At 41.8% G+C, this 18,958-nt stretch overlaps 4 protein-coding genes across 4 annotated transcripts; all 4 read right to left on the bottom strand.

Annotated features, from left to right (window-relative positions):
* Nucleotides 1-662: 662 nt before the first annotated feature.
* LOC109977912 (mammalian ependymin-related protein 1-like) lies at nt 663-10,768 on the bottom strand. The gene is made up of 3 exons (XM_065953396.1): nt 10,755-10,768; nt 10,310-10,518; nt 663-861 (listed from the first exon to the last, which is right to left on the bottom strand). Exons 1-3 carry the CDS (start codon nt 10,766-10,768, stop codon nt 668-670), a joined length of 417 nt encoding a protein of 138 aa, XP_065809468.1. The 3' UTR covers nt 663-667.
* LOC136179032 (tripartite motif-containing protein 16-like) lies at nt 5,401-7,890 on the bottom strand. The gene has a single exon (XM_065953626.1). The coding sequence runs from the start codon at nt 7,886-7,888 to the stop codon at nt 6,110-6,112; it is 1,779 nt and encodes a 592-aa protein (XP_065809698.1). The 5' UTR covers nt 7,889-7,890; the 3' UTR covers nt 5,401-6,109.
* Nucleotides 10,769-12,880: 2,112 nt separating the features above from the next.
* Nucleotides 12,881-15,344, bottom strand: LOC136179034 (tripartite motif-containing protein 16-like). Its single transcript, XM_065953628.1, has one exon. It carries the CDS (start codon nt 15,260-15,262, stop codon nt 13,586-13,588), a length of 1,677 nt encoding a protein of 558 aa, XP_065809700.1. The 5' UTR covers nt 15,263-15,344; the 3' UTR covers nt 12,881-13,585.
* A 998-nt stretch (nt 15,345-16,342) lies between these two features.
* Nucleotides 16,343-18,259, bottom strand: LOC136178948 (mammalian ependymin-related protein 1-like). The gene is made up of 3 exons (XM_065953395.1): nt 18,219-18,259; nt 17,773-17,981; nt 16,343-16,536 (listed from the first exon to the last, which is right to left on the bottom strand). The coding sequence occupies exons 1-3, from the start codon at nt 18,257-18,259 to the stop codon at nt 16,343-16,345; spliced, it is 444 nt and encodes a 147-aa protein (XP_065809467.1).
* Between the last annotated feature and the right edge of the window lie 699 nt (nt 18,260-18,958).

Genomic DNA, 18,958 nt, shown 5'->3' with positions numbered 1-18,958 from the left:
ACTCATAAATGTCTGTGTTGCATGCTGGGAAATGTATTTGTAATGCTTACTGTGCAGGCGTCACTTTGCTGCCACCGGTGTTTTCTGAAGCAGCTTGTGATGACGATGAGCCCTCTCTGTGCAGATAAATGCAATTCTTCCTCTTGTCTTCAAATATTCTGCTTGTATGTATGCAACACTGAAGCCTGCTCCCCGCCTCCACACTCTGTCACGCTCAGAGCATGCACGGCGGGGCTGACCACGGACAGATTGGCATTCTTGTCATGCTCACATTGATTTGAAGCTTCTCACACAAACAGCAAAAGCGAGTCGTAAGTAGTTAGTGAATTAAATGTTATTAGAATCAATAATAGAAAACAGCAGCCAGCAGTAACTAAGTGACTCATAGGCTGTTTCTGTGACAGCCGGCGCTTACTGAAAGAACTGGTTTACTCCTGCATTCACACCAAAGCTGGAAAAACAACTTCCAAACTCAGGAAAACAAACAGTCACAGGAGCATTTAAACAGTTTCATCGTCAGAAGTCATTAATTAGATTCTTTGCTGAATAAAAACTCTTCTTGTGTTAACTCATCAGACAAACGATTGCGACCTCACAGACATTTATGTAACAGAAGAATTCAGCGAGATTATCCCGTTTAATTATATAAGATTAAAGGTGAGGGCATTCAGCAGCCGGACTCCGACATCCTCTCAGGCCGAGCTGATTGACAGGTGCTGGGCGGGGTGAAGACGTCGGGGTCGCTGATGCCCAGCTGCAGGTTGAAGAAGCGGGTGGAGGTGGTGACGCTGCTGTTCCTGGCGTAGGTCTCCTGCACGGGGTAGCAGTCCTTCAGGGTGTAAACGCCCACCCAGGTCTCATCTGGTGGAGAGATGAGAAAAAGGTCACAGCAGCTCTAAGAGGAACTGGAGGTTCATATCCAGCAGAAGTTGCTCCTTAAATCTGATGAAGCTTCATTTTTATTGTGAAGCAGCTGCAGGAAGAACGTACACAAACACTGGATTCAAGCAGCACGGACACTTTGTGTTTTAAAGTTCCCACAGAATCTAAAAGATGTTTAAAGGCTTTATATGTGATTTTTTGATCCAGCAGATGTCGCACTTGAGCACCAGCATGAAACCAAAACAACTCGTGCTGCATTGTTGTGTTAGCATGCTAATGCTGGCGATCTTTATTATGCTCGTATCTTCACACTGCATGTAAATTTACCTGAAATGAGCGTGATCTAGAAACACAGTTAAGCAGTGAGTACAGTATGTTATTCTTCTTTTCTCTAGTCCCTCAATTAAACAACTTTTATACACGAGGGGAGGAGTCAGCCGGCCGTCCCGGCGATGTAAACAAAGTGAAGATAGGACTCTGAAAACTCTGAAAACATCACAGACAGTGGGACTCGGGTGTTACACCCATTGTAGACAGTCATGACTCTCAGAGTTATTTTCAGAGGATATACTTGATTTCTACATTTAAGTGTGAATAATCACATATTAAGCCTTTAACTGTTTTTAACACAGATGTCCTCCATTAAACGCAAGGTGTTGAAAAACTGAGCAGATATGGAAGTGCAAAAGATCGTAGTCTGTTCTGACGACCCCTGGCGGTGTCAGTGCTCCTCCTGTTGTCTTGTATCTCTCCCCACTCAGGTTGTCTTCAGGTAGAAAGGGGTGGAGCCAGTTACTTTGATGAGGGAGAGAGTGATGACCCGCTGCCGACACCGAGGGGCCACGCGGCCTTGGGTGCAGGGATCTACCGGTAATGATCCATCTGCAGGTTCACCTACGGAAACCTTGTTACGACTGTCTTGGCTTCTCTGCACTGGCTCCCTATACAGTCTAGAATAGAATTCAAGATCCTTCTTCTCACTTACAAAGCTCTAAATGGCCAGGCACCATCTTATCTTAAGGAGCTACTAGTGCCGTACTGTCCCTCGAGAACATTACGGTCCCGGAGTGCAGGCTGGTAGTGGTACCTACAGTCTCCAAGTGTACTATGGGAGGTAAATCCTTCAGTTATCGGGCTCCTCTCCTCTGGAACCGCCTTCCAGCCGGGGTCCCGGAGGCAGACACAGTCTGTATTTTTAAGAATAGACTTAAAACTTTCCTTTTTGATAAATCTTATAGTTAGTGCTGGTGTAGACCAGCAATTAGTTATGCTGCTATAGGCTTAGTATACCGGGGGAACTGGCACCTTGAGCTCCTCTCTCTCTCTCTCTCTCTCTCTCTCTCTCTCTCTCTCTCTCTCTCTGTGCATATACAGTACATCATATTACTGCATGTATCTATCTGTAAATCTCAGTCACTAACCACCTACTTTCCTGAGAGCTCTTGAGCTCTCTTAGGCTCCTCAAGATCGTTGGTTGACAGCCTGCCAGAACAACCCCCCCCCCACCAGATTGTTGATGGACGGTTTGCCTCCCCCCACCCCCTTGCTCCCTATCCCTCTTCCTGCATCTTATCCCATCTCTCCCCCTATCCCTTTCCAACCCCGGCGCAGTCTAGTCCTGTGAAGGCTGTTTCGTCATGAGCCGGGGATCCGGCCGAAGATTTCTGCCTTTTAATAAGCCACTTTTTTCTTACCACTGTAACTTTTGCTGCTTTGTTAAAGTGCTCATGATGGATAGGCCGGATCTTTGTAACATACCAATAAGTAAGGTCTTTTTACCTGCTCTTTTGTAACATAACAATGAGTAAGGTCTTTTACCTGCTTTTTGTAACATAACAATGAGTAAGGTTTTTTTACCTGCTCTTTTGTAACGTTAAGAGACAAAGAGTAAGGTCTTTTACCTGCTTTTTGTAAAGTGTCTTGAGATAACACTTGTTATGAGTTGACGCTATACAAATAAATTGAATTGAATTGAATTGAATGTCATGCACCTGGGCAGACTGGGCCTTGGTGTATAAGCTGGTTTCTTAGTCTCTCTCTCTCTCTCTTGTCAACACTCACTTTGGTTGGTGGTCTTTGTTTAGCCACAACACCACACATTCACCATTGCCATCACCACTGATGGCCTGGATTGTGACAATGTGTTTACCACAGATAAACCTACTTTATGTCATTTGGAAGGTTTGATTTTGGTGTCAGGCTGGCTGCACCCTAAGCCATCATTTCAGGAGGAGTGATCTGGATATTCTCTCGACCTGGATGTTCACATATGCACCTCACAGTGGGAGACTATCCCTGTCACTGGCAGTTAATACTGACTTATTTCTTTGATTATGACTTTCTGTCTGTGCATGTCCTTTCTGGTGTTGTGTTTGAATGTAGAGAGTGTTCCCATGTGGAGAGCTTTAACCACGCCTGCCTTTTCTTTATATTTATTAGCTATATTTAAAATATAAAAATAACCGCTCCGTGATGGCTCCATATTTCACTCTTTATCATTTTCTGAGCTTATATTTCTACTTTCATCAATCTACATCTTTCTTTTCTGTTGATATCATGATGGTTAATGTCATTTTCCAGCTTATTTTTCTGTTATATATGTCGGTAGGTTTGCCGCTCACTCGTCCATCACTCTGAGTGAAGAGAGGAACTTCTTATACGTGACTCTCTAATCCCTAAAACCCTGAGTGAATGAAAGTTTGTCTTTTTGTTTCTTTTATCACAGTTTAATTTAGTAAAATATGTATTTATTTCCCTGAAAACTCTCCTTTTTAATTGGATTTATTATTTTGTGATGCCTAAAATAAGCAGGTTCAGTCTCCAAGTGAGGCCCAATTAACACTAAAATCTTACTAAGAAGGCTGATAACGTCAAAAGCAGCTCAATACACTTATTGTAAACCATGGTCACCTGAAAAGTCTGGATAAACATCTTATTTCAAGATATATAACTAAAAAAAATAAAGGTCTGAACTGCTTGTAAAAAGTGAAAATAATATATTCATGCAAATTTGACTTGATGACACCTTTTAACATTAAAACAAGTTAAATTTGCTTGCTGCATTAGCAATATTTTTACAGATTAAAATCAATCCAGGTTTTATTTTGTATCTTGAAGAGGTTTTTCTGGGTCTGTCAGGTGATTGTGCCTTTTAATAAGTGTATTGTTGACTAGAAATGACGTAAATACACTTGGTAATATGGAGAAGAATGGCAGCAGAATCCAGGGACAGATGTATATGAATGAAAATCTGTTAGTACGTATTTTCATGGATTCATTCATCTTGATAATTTTGTGGACATATCTTTAAATTGTGTCAACCATCTCACAGTAATTCTTCTTTTGGGTCTGTGAAGCGTTAACCTTATATGGGTGAAGCACCTAAGTAGTAGCAGATCTATAAATGGATAGGAGCCAACTATATGTTGTCAGCAACTGTCTACACTGAGTCTACATCTGATACGTATACAAATCAGTGTCATGTCATCTTTATTGTTTTATAGTGATGTACCCAAATGGAAAGGAATTTGTGGGCTGTACCTTCTAGCAGAATATAAGCAACACTGTGTGATGAAGATTTTGCCATTTTGCCATTTTGCCCATGATGGCCACTTTGCCAATGATTGTCAATGATTGTGAGATCTTGGTCAGCATGGGTCAGCGATGGTCTGCACTTTGTCAGCCATGTGTGTTGTGTTTCTGTGTTGTCTGACCATGGCTGAATAAATCTGAGATGATCCACAGTCTGTTTCACGATTACATAATTGTCCATCTCATACAGAAATAACCCCCACCTAACAAGATCAGAGGGAATTAGTGAATAACTTTAAGTAGTTTGACTTCTTTTCACATCACTCTCTTCTGCACAAACTGAGTTCAGGTGATCTTTACAACCCTGGTTAGCAGGATGAAGGCGCCCTCTTGTGGTGATTTTTACTCTCTGCAGGAAGGCATCTGTATTATTATCCTCCCTTGATATCAATCACACCGCTCAATGTAAATACTGTTAAAACTCTTCCTCAAGTAAATGAACTCATCTGTTACATATATATATATTTTATTATAAGTTATCTCTGCATGTTTGCTCGACCCAACACTGCACTATTCTCTCATCGAGCCTTGTACGTGTTAGTCTTTGCTTACATTGTGTTTATTGTTGTAATTTAATGTTGTACTTTTTGTGCATAGAGAGTATTGTTTTAATGAAGTCAAATTCCTTGTGTGTGAAAGCATACGCGGCCAATAAAGCTGATTCTGATTCTTCTGATTCTGATGCTGCATTCAGGACACATTGGAAATATAGGAAAGAAAAGTCTGTCAAAATGTTTTTAGACGTCAAAATGTTAAAGAGAACTCTGCTCATTCCTCAAAAGCAAATCTTTTTTAGTGAGGAGAGCTGAAGGAACAGAGAGTGAGTGACAGACGCTCTTCAGCTCTAAACACCAACACATGAACAAAGTGACTGAGTTTGACTCTCCATCAGCTTCTTACGACACCCTGCAATGAAGACGAGAAGAAAACATTTTGTTCATGTGTTTATTCAGGATGTCAAACTTCAGTTTGTTCAAACATTAAATCAGTAAAGTGTGTTCAATGTCTCTTGTTCAATCATTTCATGAACACATTCACACAATCAGTTTGTTTGATCAGAATCTCCACTCACAGAAAACGATAATTTATCTCCTTATTGATTTAATCAGGAGGATTACAGTTTTAAAATACCTCAGAGGACATTTTTTACTTTACTTTGAATATGAACAACAACATTTATTCTGACTAACTCATTTCTTTAAGTGTGATTTTATAGATTTTCTACAAATGTACAAAGTGGTGAGAAGAGAAAATCAACATTAAAGAAAAGTTTGCTGCTCTCTCTCTTCAGACTCATGAATCAGAACAGAAACAACAGCATATAAATGTATGAATACAAATAATCAAACATGGAGAGTGGAGAGAAGTTGATATTTTCACGCAGAGAAATGTCAGTTCAGGTGAACAAAAGTCATCCTGAGCAGTGAAAGAGTCCACGGCTAAACAGACACAGGAAGGAGTGTCACTTAAAGACACTCAAACATTTACAGAACAGACGAGAAGAGGTCAAAGTACCGCCCAAAAAGCTTGATTGACAGGTGACGATGATCAGATCTCAGCAACGAGCATGAATAAAAATCAAGTTGAAGATTGAAAACACAGCAAGTTAAACATCTGTCTCGTTAATGACTTCTGTCTAGTTCAGTTTACACAACTCAGCAGAGTCTCCAGGAGAATAATATAACCCCAGTCCAGCATGTAGAGGCTGAGTGAATGTGATCTGGACTCTGTGGAGGAGAGTCATGGTTTCAGAGATGCTGTAGAAGGACAGAATACCTGCTCTGTGATCCAGGTACACTCCTACTCTGGAGGACTGAGGACCTGAGACAGGAGTGCTGACTTTGCTGTTATAAAAGTAATAACTGTTACTGTTACAATATAACGCCCAAGATTTGTCATTACGTCCAAACAGACATTCATATGAGCCCCCTGTTCTGCTGATATTCTTGTATGTGACTGCTACATAAACTCTTCCTCTCAACTCCACTTCCCAGTAACAACGTCCAGTCAGACTCTCTTTACTCAGGACCTGACGCCAATCAGTGAATCTGTCTGGGTGACTAGAATAAGACTGATGTTTACTCATTAATGTTACTTTTCTGTTCTCATCAGATAATAACAGCTGTGTGTGTGCTGTGTTTGGATCCAGTGTGATGTCACATGAATATTTTAAGAACTCAGCTCTGGTCTTGGGCTCTGGTTCTGGTCCTGACAGTAAAACATCCACTTCACTCACTGTCTGTGAGATGTTGGTCCATTTCTCTCTCAGGACGTCCTGTAGTTTATCGCTGACTTCTGACACAGCCGCTGTCACATCCTCAAAGTACCTCAGAGGACGGATCTTGATGCTGGATGAGTGTGTAGATTCACTGAGTGGTGACAGTGAGGGGTAGTCGTGTAGAAACTGGTTGTGATCTTCTGTGTGTGAGAGCTTCTCCAGTTCAGCGTCTCTCCTCTTCAGCTCAGTGATCTCCTGCTCCAGCTTCTCCTGAAGCTCTCTGACTCGACTCACTTCAGTTTGCTGCTGGGATCTGACCTGCTGCTTCACATCAGAGCGTCTTTTCTCCATGAGACGGATCAGCTCAGTGAAGATCTTCTCACTGTTCCCCACTGTTTTATCAGCAGAGCCATTGATAGCCTCCACCTCCTGTTGGAGCAGCTTCACATCTTTCTCTCTGTCCTGGATTTTCTGCTGGATGTTTTGTCGACTCACCCCGAGCTCTCTCTGCTTCTCGTTCCTTTCTGCTGCAGCTGAGACTGTGTCATGACCTTTGTGTTCGTCCATTAAACAGAGGAGACAGATAGACTGCTGATCAGTACGACAAAATACTTTCATCTCCTCATTATGACGAGAGCAGACGTTCTCCTGGAGCTTCTTGGAGGGCTCCACCAGCTTGTGTTTCTTTAATGGAGCTGCTTCAAAATGAGGCTGGAGGTGTTTCTCACAGTAAGAGGCCGGACACTGCAGACAGGACTTACAGGCTTTCAGTTTCCTCCCGGTGCAGACATCACAGGCCACATCATCAGGTCCAGCATAGCAGTGATCAACAGGAGCAGCTTGGAGTCCAGTCTTCTTCAGCTCCTCCACTAAAACTGCTAACATGGTGTTTTTCACCAGAACAGGCCTCGGTGTGAAAGTCTGCCTACACTCAGGGCAGCTGTAGATTGTCTTCTCATCCTCTTTATCCCAGTGGCTTTTAATACAGTTCATACAGTAACTATGTCCACAGGGAACAGTCACCGGATCCTTCAGGAGATCCAGACAGATGGAACAAGAGAAGGCCTCCCGGTCTAGTTGAACTCCTTTCTGCGCCATTTCTCCTCTCGGTAACAACAACTGTCTGAGTTTCTCTTCCTGAGAAATCAGACTAGCTCCACCTCTGATCTGCACAGCATGTGTTCGTTCAGTGAACATCAGCTCTTCTTGGTTACACCCATCCTCAACTTGTAGATCTAAAGGGGAGGGAACCAGGAAATATAGAGTCAGAGTGGAGCTGGCTGTGTCTGAGAGCAGGAAGAAGAGGGAGGGGGAGGGAGACTTGTTTACAACAGAGAACATTTCTCTTTTAAAAACACTTCTCATTTCAGATTTTACAAGATGAACTCTTCTTTGAATCGGAGGGTTTGGAGAAGGCTTTCTGCCCCCAGTACTGCATGTTGTTTGTACAGCAGCTTAGAGGTTGCTCTGTTGTGAAAGTTCAATGCAGGCTTCATAAAAGTCATTCATTGAACTCATAAATGTCTGTGTTGCATGCTGGGAAACGTATTTGTAATGCTTGCTGTGCAGGCGTCACTTTGCTGCCACCGGTGTTTTCTGAAGCAGCTTGTGATGACGATGAGCCCTCTCTGTGCAGATAAATGCAATTCTTCCTCTTGTCTTCAAATATTCTGCTTGTATGTATGCAACACTGAAGCCTGCTCCCCGCCTCCACACTCTGTCACGCTCAGAGCATGCACGGCGGGGCTGACCACGGACAGATTGGCATTCTTCTCATACTCACATTGATTTGAAGCTTCTCACACAAACAGCAAAAGCGAGTCGTAAGTAGTTAGTGAATTAAATGTTATTAGAATCAATAATAGAAAACAGCAGCCAGCAGTAACTAAGTGACTCATAGGCTGTTTCTGTGACAGCCGGCGCTTACTGAAAGAACTGGTTTACTCCTGCATTCACACCAAAGCTGGAAAAACAACTTCCAAACTCAGGAAAACAAACAGTCACAGGAGCATTTAAACAGTTTCATCGTCAGAAGTCATTAATTAGATCTTTGCTGAATAAAAACTCTTCTTGTGTTAACTCATCAGACAAACGATTGTGACCTCACAGACATTTATGTAACAGAAGAATTCAGCGAGATTATCCCGTTTAAGTATCTAAGATTAAAGGTGAGGGCATTCAGCAGCCGGACTCCGACATCCTCTCAGGCCGAGCTGATTGACAGGTGCTGGGCGGGGTGAAGACGTCGGGGTCGCTGATGCCCAGCTGCAGGTTGAAGAAGCGGGTGGAGGTGGTGACGCTGCTGTTCCTGGCGTAGGTCTCCTGCACGGGGTTGCAGTCCTTCAGGGTGTAAACGCCCACCCAGGTCTCATCTGGTGGAGAGATGAGAAAAAGGTCACAGCAGCTCTAAGAGGAACTGGAGGTTCATATCCAGCAGAAGTTGCTCCTTAAATCTGATGAAGCTTCACTTTTATTGTGAAGCAGCTTCAGGAAGAACGTACACAAACACTGGATTCAAGCAGCACGGACACTTTGTGTTTTAAAGTTACCACATAATCTAAAAGATGTTTAAAGGCTTTATATGCAATTTTTTTTGATCCAGCAGATGTCGCCCTTGAGCACCAGCATGAAACCAAAACAACTCGCGCTGCATTGTTGTGTTAGCATGCTAATGCTAGCGATCTTTATTATGCTGGTATCTTCACACTGCATGTAAATTTACCTGAAATGAGCGTGATCTAGAAACACAGTTAAGCAGTGAGTACAGTATGTTATTCTTCTTTTCTCTAGTCCCTCAATTAAACAACTTTTATACTCGAGGGGAGGAGTCAGCCGGCCGTCCCGGCGATGTAAACAAAGTGAAGATAGGACTCTGAAAACTCTGAAAACATCACAGACAGTGGGACTCGGGTGTTACACCCATTGTAGACAGTCATGACTCACAGAGTTATTTTCAGAGGATATACTTGATTTCTACATTTAAGTGTGAATAATCACATATAAAGTCTTTAACTGTTTTTAACACAGATGTCCTCCATTAAACGCAAGGTGTTGAAAAACTGAGCAGATATGGAAGTGCAAAAGATCGCAGTCTGTTCTGACGACCCCTGACGGTGTCAGTGCTCCTCCTGTTGTCTTGTATCTCTCCCCACTCAGGTTGTCTTCAGGTAGAAAGGGGCGGAGCCAGTTAATTTGATGTCATGCACCTGGGCAGACTGGGCCTTGGTGTATAAGCTGGTTTCTTAGTCTCTCTCTCTCTCTCTCTTGTCAACACTCACTTTGGTTGGTGGTCTTTGTTTAGCCACAACACCACACATTCACCATTGCCATCACCACTGATGGCCTGGATTGTGACAATGTGTTTACCACAGATAAACCTACTTTATGTCATTTGGAAGGTTTGATTTTGGTGTCAGGCTGGCTGCACCCTAAGCCGTCATTTCAGGAGGAGTGATCTGGATATTCTCTCGACCTGGATGTTCACATATGCACCTCACAGTGGGAGACTATCCCTGTCACTGGCAGTTAATACTGACTTATTTCTTTGATTATGACTTTCTGTCTGTGCATGTCCTTTCTGGTGTTGTGTTTCAAAAATATTTTAAAAACCAGGTTTACGTTGGCGTGCCGGCTTCCTGTCCGACCACTCCTGGACCTCCACGTTGTCCCAGGGGCATCCAATGATGTACTGGTCCTCGAAGGTGGAGTTGGCTGGGTTGTCGAAGAGATCCCAGGCCTCGGTCAGAGAGATCTTGGAGCAGTCCTTCGTCTTCTGGTCGATCTGGAACATCACCAGGCTCTGGTGCAAAAAGATGTACTCGAAGAACCTGGAGCCGAGGAAGAGAAAGATGAAGAAGTGACATCTTTGAATGTATTCTTCTGGCCAAAACAACAGAACAAAACCTAAAAAGTATTTAATTTATAATCAGGAAAATTAGGAAATCTTCGCATTTCAGAATCTGAAATCTGAAACATCTGGAATGTTTTATAATTATTAAAATGTATAGCATAATTTCTTTTGACTAACTGATTGATGGGCTTATGTTGCAGCTCTAAATCATACCTTCTTGTTCCCATGTAGAGAGCTTTAACCAGGCCTGCCTTTTCTTTACATTTATTAGCTATATTTAAAACATTAAAAATAACCGCTCCGTGATGGCTCTATATTTCACTCTTTGTCATTTTCTGAGCATATATTTCTACTTTTATCAATCTACATCTGTCTTTTCTGTTGATGTCACGATGGTTAATGTCATTTTCCAGCTTATTTTTCTGTCATATATGTCGGTAGGTGTGCCGCTCACTCGTCCATCACTCTGACTGAAGAGAGGAACTTCTTATACGCGACTCTCTAATCCCTAAAACCCTGAGTGAATGAAAGTTTGTCTTTTTGTTTCTTTTATCACAGTTTAATTTAGTAAACATGTATTTATTTCCCTGAAAACTCTCCTTTTTAATTGGATTTATTATTTTGTGATGCCTAAAATAAGCTGGTTCAGTCTCCAAGTGAGGCCTCAATTAACACTAAAATCTTACTAAGAAGGCTGATAACGTCAAAAGCAGCTCAATACACTTATTGTAAACCATGGTCACCTGAAAAGTCTAGATAAACATTTTATTTAAAGATATATAACTCAAAAAAATAAAGGTCTGAACTGCTTGTAAAAAGTGAAAATAATATATTCATGCAAATTTGACTTGATGACACCTTTTAACATTTAAACAAGTTAAATTTGCTTGCTGCATTAGCAATATTTTTACAGATTAAAAGCAATCCAGGTTTTATTTTGTATCTTGAAGAGGTTTTTCTGGACCTGTCAGGTGATTGTGCCTTTTAATAAGTGTATTGTTGACTAGAAATGACATAAATACACTTGGTAATATGGAGAAGAATGGCAGCAGAATCCAGGGACAGATGTATATGAATGAAGATCTGTTAGTACGTATTTTCATAGATTCATTCATCTTGATAATTTTGTGGACATATCTTTAAATTGTGTCAACCATCTCACAGTAATTCTTCTTTTGGGTCTGTGAAGCGTTAACCTTATATGGGTGAAGCACCTAAGTAGTAGCAGATCTATAAATGGATAGGAGCCAACTATATGTTGTCAGCAACTGTCTACACTGAGTCTACATCTGATACGTATACAAATCAGTGTCATGTCATCTTTATTGTTTTATAGTGATGTACCCAAATGGAAAGGAATTTGTGGGCTGTACCTTCCAGCAGAATATAAGCAACACTGTGTGATGAAGATTTTGCCATTTTGCCATTTTGCCCATGATGGCCACTTTGCCAATGAATGTCAATGACTGTGAGATCTTGGTCAGCATGGGTCAGCGATGGTCTGCACTTTGTCAGCCATGTGTGTTGTGTTTCTGTGTTGTCTGACCATGGCTGAATAAATCTGAGATGATCCACAGTCTGTTTCACGATTACATAATTGTCCATCTCATACAGAAATAACCCCCACCTAACAAGATCAGAGGGAATTAGTGAATAACTTTAAGTAGTTTGACTTCTTTTCATGTCACTCTCTTCTGCACAAACTGAGTTCAGGTGATCTTTACATCCCTGGTTAGTAGGATTAAGGCGCCCTCTTGTGGTGATTTTTACTCTCTGCAGGAAGGCATCTGTATTATTATCCTCCCTTGATATCAATCACACCGCTCAATGTAAATACTGTTAAAACTCTTCCTCAAGTAAATGAACTCATCTGTTACATATATATATATATTTTATTATAAGTTATCTCAGCATGTTTGCTCGACCCAACACTGCACTATTCTCTCATCCAGCCTTGTACGTGTTAGTCTTTGCTTACATTGTGGTTATTGTTGTAATTTAATGTTGTCCTTTTTGTGCATAGAGAGTATTGTTTTAATGAAGTCAAATTCCTTGTGTGTGAAAGCATACGCGGCCAATAAAGCTGATTCTGATTCTTCTGATTCTGATGCTGCATTCAGGACACATTGGAAATATAGGAAAGAAAAGTCTGTCAAAATGTTAAAGAGAACTCTACTCATTCCTCAAAAGCAAATCTTTTTTAGGGAGGAGAGCTGAAGGAACAGAGATTGAGTGACAGACACTCTTCAGCTCTAAACACCAACACATGAACAAAGTGACTGAGTTTGACTCTCCATCAGCTTCTTACGACACCCTGCAATGTAGACGAGAAGAAAACATTTTGTTCATGTGTTTATTCAGGATGTCAAACTTCAGTTTGTTCAAACATTAAATCAGTAAAGTGTGTTCAATGTCTCTTGTTCAATCATTTCATGAACACATTCACACAATCAGTTTGTTTGATCAGAATCTCCACTCACAGAAAACAATGATTTATCTCCTTATTGATTTAATCAGGAGGATTACATTTTTAAAATACCTCAGAGGACATTTTTTACTTTACTTTGAATATGAACAACAACATTTATTCTGACTAACTCATTTCTTTAAGTGTGATTTTATAGATTTTCTACAAATGTACAAAGTGGTGAGAAGAGAAAATCAACATTAAAGAAAAGTTTGCTGCTCTCTCTCTTCAGACTCATGAATCAGAACAGAAACAACAGCATATAAATGTATGAATACAAATAATCAAACATGGAGAGTGGAGAGAAGTTGATATTTTCACGCAGAGAAATGTCAGTTCAGGTGAACAAAAGTCATCCTGAGCAGTGAAAGAGTCCACGGCTAAACAGACACAGGAAGGAGTGTCACTTAAAGACACTCAAACATTTACAGAACAGACGAGAAGAGGTCAAAGTACCGCCCAAAAAGCTTGATTGACAGGTGACGACGATCAGATCTCAGCAACGAGCATGAATAAAAATCAAGTTGAAGATTTAAAACACAGCAAGTTAAACATCTGTCTCGTTAATGACTTCTGTCTATTTCAGTTTACACAACTCAGCAGAGTCTCCAACATAATAAAACCTGAGTCCAGCATGTAGAGGCTGAGTGAATGTGGTCTGGACTCTGTGGAGGAGAGTCATGGTTTCAGAGATGCTGTAGAAGGACAGAATACCTGCTCTGTGATCCAGGTACACTCCTACTCTGGAGGACTGAGGACCTGAGACAGGAGTCCTGACATGGTTGTACCAAAAGTAATAACTGTTGTTGTCACAATATAACATCCAAGATTTGTCATTACGTCCAAACCAACATTCATATGACCTCCCTGCTCTGCTGATATTCTTGTATGTGACTGCTACAGAAACTCTTCCTCTCAACTCAACTTCCCAGTAACAACGTCCAGTCAGACTCTCTTTACTCAGGACCTGAAGATAATGAGTGAATCTGTCTGGGTGACTAGAATAAGACTGTTGTTTACTCATTAATGTTACTTTTCTGTTCTCATCAGATAATAACAGCTGTGTGTGTGCTGTGTTTGGATCCAGAGTGCTGTCACATGAATTTTTGAAGAACTCAGCTCTGGTCTTGGGCTCTGGTTTTGGTTCTGACAGTAAAACATCCACTTCAGTCACTGTCTGTGAGATGTTTGTCCATTTCTCTCTCAGGACGTCCTGTAGTTTATCTCTGACTTCTGACACAGCCGCTGTCACATCCTCAAAGTACCTCAGAGGACGGATCTTGATGCTGGATGAGTGTGTAGATTCACTGAGTGGTGACAGTGAGGGGTAGTCGTGTAGAAACTGGTTGTGATCTTCTGTGTGTGAGAGCTTCTCCAGTTCAGCGTCTCTCCTCTTCAGCTCAGTGATCTCCTGCTCCAGCTTCTCCTGAAGCTCTCTGACTCGACTCACTTCAGTTTGCTGCTGGGATCTGACCTGCTGCTTCACATCAGAGCGTCTTTTCTCCATGAGACGGATCAGCTCAGTGAAGATCTTCTCACTGTTCCCTACTGTTTTATCAGCAGAGCCATTGATAGCCTCCACCTCCTGTTGAAGCAGCTTCACATCTTTCTCTCTGTCCTGGATTCTCTGCTGGATGTTTTGTCGACTCACCTCGAGCTCTCTCTGCTTCTCGCTCCTTTCTGCTGCAGCTGAGACTGTGTCATGACCTTTGTGTTCGTCCATTAAACAGAGGAGACAGATAGACTGCTGATCAGTACGACAAAATACTTTCATCTCCTCATTATGACGAGAGCAGACGTTCTCCTGGAGCTTCATGGAGGGCTCCACCAGCTTGTGTTTCTTTAATGGAGCTACTTCAAAATGAGGCTGGAGATGTTTCTCACAGTAAGAGGCCAGACACTGCAGACAGGACTTACAGGCTTTCAGTTTCCTCCCGGTGCAGACATCACAGGCCACATCTTCAGGTCCAGCATAGCAGTGATCAGCAGGAGCAGCTTGGAGTCCAGTCTTCTTCAGCTCCTCCACTAAAACTGCCAACATGGTGTTTTTCCTCAGGACAGGCCTCGGTGTGAAGTCCTGTCTGCACTGAGGGCAGCTGTAGATTGTCTTCTTATCCTCTGTGTCCCAGTGGCTTTTAATACAGTTCATACAGTAACTATGTCCACAGCTAGTAGTCACTGGATCCTTCAGCAGATCCAGACAGATGGAACAAGAAATAGTTTCCTTGCCCAGCTGAACTCCTTTCTGCGCCATTTCTCCTCTCGGTAACAACGACTGTCTGAGTTTCACTTCCTGAGAAATCAGACTAGCTCCACCTCTGATCTGCACAGCATGTGTTTGTTCAGTGAACGTCAGCTCTTGTTGGTGACACCCATCCTCAACTTGTAGATCTAAAGGGGAGGGAACCAGGAAATATAGAGTCAGAGTGGAGCTGGCTGTGTTTGAGAGCAGGAAGAAGAGGGAGGGGGAGGGAGACTTGTTTACAACAGAGAACATTTCTCTTTTAAAAACACTTCTCATTTCAGATTTTACAAGATGAACTCTTCTTTGAATCGGAGGGTTTGGAGAAGGCTTTCTGCCCCTAGTACTGCATGTTGTTTGTACAGCAGCTTAGAGGTTGCTCTGTTGTGAAAGTGCAATGCAGGCTTCATAAAAGTCAATCATTAAACTCATAAATGTCTGTGTTGCATGCTGGGAAACGTATTTGTAATGCTTACTGTGCAAGTGTCACTTTGCTGCCACCGGTGTTTTCTGAAGCAGCTTGTGATGACGATGAGCCCTCTCTGTGCAGATAAATGCAATTCTTCCTCTTGTCTTCAAATATTCTGCTTGTATGTATGCAACACTGAAGCCTGCTCCCCGCCTCCACACTCTGTCACGCTCAGAGCATGCAGGGCGGGGCTGACCACGGACAGATTGGCATTCTTGTCCTGCTCACATTGATTTGAAGCTTCTCACACAAGCAGCAAAAGCGAGTCGTAAGTAGTTAGTGAATTAAATGTTATTAGAATCAAGAATAGAAAACAGCAGCCAGCAGTAACTAAGTGACTCATAGGCTGTTTCTGTGACAGCCGGCACTTACTGAAAGAACTGGTTTACTCCTGCATTCACACCAAAGCTGGAAAAACAACTTCCAAACTCAGGAAAACAAACGGTCACAGGAGCATTTAAACAGTTTCATTGTCAGAAGTCATTAATTAGATCTTTGCTGAATAAAAACTCTTCTTGTGTTAACTCATCAGACAAACAATTATGACCTCACAGACATTTATGTAACAGAAGAATTCAGCAAGATTATCCCGTTTAAGTATCTAAGATTAAAGGTGAGGGCATTCAGCAGCCGGACTCCGACATCCTCTCAGGCCGAGCTGATTGACAGGTGCTGGGTGGGGTGAAGACGTCGGGGTCGCTGATGCCCAGCTGCAGGTTGAAGAAGCGGGTGGAGGTGGTGACGCTGCTGTTCCTGGCGTAGGTCTCCTGCACGGGGTAGCAGTCCTTCAGGGTGTAAACGCCCACCCAGGTCTCATCTGGTGGAGAGATGAGAAAAAGGTCACAGCAGCTCTAAGAGGAACTGGAGGTTCATATCCAGCAGAAGTTGCTCCTTAAATCTGATGAAGCTTCATTTTTATTGTGAAGCAGCTTCAGGAAGAACGTACACAAACACTGGATTCAAGCAGCACGGACACTTTGTGTTTTAAAGTTACCACATAATCTAAAAGATGTTTAAAGGCTTTATATGCGATTTTTTGATCCAGCAGATGTCGCCCTTGAGCACCAGCATGAAACCAAAACAACCTGCGCTGCATTGTTGTGTTAGCATGCTAATGCTGGCGATCTTTATTATGCTGGTATCTTCACACTGCATGTAAATTTACCTGAAATGAGCGTGATCTAGAAACACAGTTAAGCAGTGAGTACAGTATGTTATTCTTCTTTTCTCTAGTCCCTCAATTAAACAACTTTTATACTCGAGGGGAGGAGTCAGCCGGCCGTCCCGACGATGTAAACAAAGTGAAGATAGGACTCTGAAAACATCACAGACAGTGGGACTCGGGTGTTACACCCATTGTAGACAGTCATGACTCACAGAGTTATTTTCAGAGGATATACTTGATTTCTACATTTAAGTGTGAATAATCACATATTAAGCCTTTAACTGTTTTTAACACAGATGTCCTCCATTAAACGCAAGGTGTTGAAAAACTGAGCAGATATGGAAGTGCAAAAGATCGTAGTCTGTTCTGACGACCCCTGACTGTGTCAGTGCTCCTCCTGTTGTCTTGTATCTCTCCCCACTCAGGTTGTCTTCAGGTAGAAAGGGGCGGAGCCAGTTAATTGAATGTCATGCACCTGGGCAGACTGGGCCTTGGTGTATAAGCTGGTTTCTTAGTCTCTCTCTCTCTCTCTCTCTTGTCAACACTCACTTTGGTTGGTGGTCTTTGTTTAGCCACAACACCACACATTCACCATTGCCATCACCACTGATGGCCTGGATTGTGACAATGTGTTCACCACAGATAAACCTACTTTATGTCATTTGGAAGGTTTGATTTTGGTGTCAGGCTGGCTGCACCCTAAGCCGTCATTTCAGGAGGAGTGATCTGGATATTCTCTCGACCTGGATGTTCACATATGCACCTCACAGTGGGAGACTATCCCTGTCACTGGCAGTTAATACTGACTTATTTCTTTGATTATGACTTTCTGTCTGTGCATGTCCTTTCTGGTGTTGTGTTTAAAATATTTTAAAAACCAGGTTAACGTTGGCGTGCCAGGCTTCCTGTCCGACCACTCCTGGACCTCCACGTTGTCCCCGGGGCCTCCGATGATGTACTGGTCCTCGAAGGTGGAGTTGGCTGGGTTGTCGAAGAGATCCCAGGCCTCGGTCAGAGAGATCTTGGAGCAGTCCTTCTTCTTCTGGTCGATCTGGAACATCACCAGGCTCTGGTGCAAAAAGATGGACTCGAAGAACCTGGAGCCGAGGAAGAGAAAGATGAAGAAGTGACATCTTTGAATGTATTCTTCTGGCCAAAACAACAGAACAAAACCTAAAAAGTATTTAATTTATAATCATGAAAATCATGAAATCCTGGCATTTCAGAATCTGAAATCTGAAACATCTGGAATGTTTTATAATTAATTAAAATGTATAGCATAATTTCTTTTGACTAATTGATTGATGGGCTTATGTTGCAGCTCTAAATCATACCTTCTTATTCCCATGTAGAGAGCTTTAACCACGCCTGCCATTTCTTTACATTTATTAGCTATATTTAAAATATAAAAATAACCGCTCCGTGATGGCTCCATATTTCACTCTTTATCATTTTCTGAGCTTATATTTCTACTTTTATCAATCTACATCTGTCTTTTCTGTTGATATCATGATGGTTAATGTTATTTTCCAGCTTATTTTTCTGTCATATATATCGGTAGGTGTGCCGCTCACTCGTCCATCACTCTGAGTGAAGAGAGGAACTTCTTATACGCGACTCTCTAATCCCTAAAACCCTGAGTGAATGAAAGTTTGTCTTTTTGTTTCTTTTATCACAGTTTAATTTAGTAAAAATGTATTTATTTCCCTGAAAACTCTCCTTTTTAATTGGATTTATTATTTTGTAATGCCTAAAATAAGCTGGTTCAGTCTCCAAGTGAGGCCTCAATTAACACTAAAATCTTACTAAGAAGGCTGATAACGTCAAAAGCAGCTCAATACACTTATTGTAAACCATGGTCACCTGTAAAGTCTGGATAAACATCTTATTTAAAGATATATAACTAAAAAAAATAAAGGTCTGAACTGCTTGTTAAAAGTGAAAATAATATATTTATGCAAATTTGACTTGATGACACCTTTTAACATTTAAACAAGTTAAATTTGCTTGCTGCATTAGCAACATTTTTACAGATTAAAAGCAATCCAGGTTTTATTTTGTATCTTGAAGAGGT

This window comes from Labrus bergylta, chromosome 4 (genome assembly GCF_963930695.1).
Source record: "Labrus bergylta chromosome 4, fLabBer1.1, whole genome shotgun sequence".
NCBI classification, from domain to species: domain Eukaryota; kingdom Metazoa; phylum Chordata; class Actinopteri; order Labriformes; family Labridae; genus Labrus; species Labrus bergylta.
Note: the sequence above shows the minus strand (reverse complement) of the source record. Positions and strands in the feature narration are given on the sequence as shown.

Coding starts and splice junctions, on each gene's coding strand:
- LOC109977912 (XM_065953396.1), bottom strand. Junction 862..10,309: donor CAGGAAGCCGGCACGCCAAC/GTAAACCTGGTT, acceptor TCTCTCCACCAG/ATGAGACCTGGGTGGGCGTT.
- LOC136178948 (XM_065953395.1), bottom strand. CDS start 18,259: ATGGCAGGCGTGGTTAAAGCTCTCTACATGGGAATAAGAAG. Junction 17,982..18,218: donor CTCTACATGGGAATAAGAAG/GTATGATTTAGA, acceptor CCTCGGCTCCAG/GTTCTTCGAGTCCATCTTTT. Junction 16,537..17,772: donor CAGGAAGCCTGGCACGCCAA/CGTTAACCTGGT, acceptor TCTCTCCACCAG/ATGAGACCTGGGTGGGCGTT.
- LOC136179034 (XM_065953628.1), bottom strand. CDS start 15,262: ATGGCGCAGAAAGGAGTTCAGCTGGGCAAGGAAACTATTTCTTGTTCC.
- LOC136179032 (XM_065953626.1), bottom strand. CDS start 7,888: ATGTTCACTGAACGAACACATGCTGTGCAGATCAGAGGTGGAGCTAGT.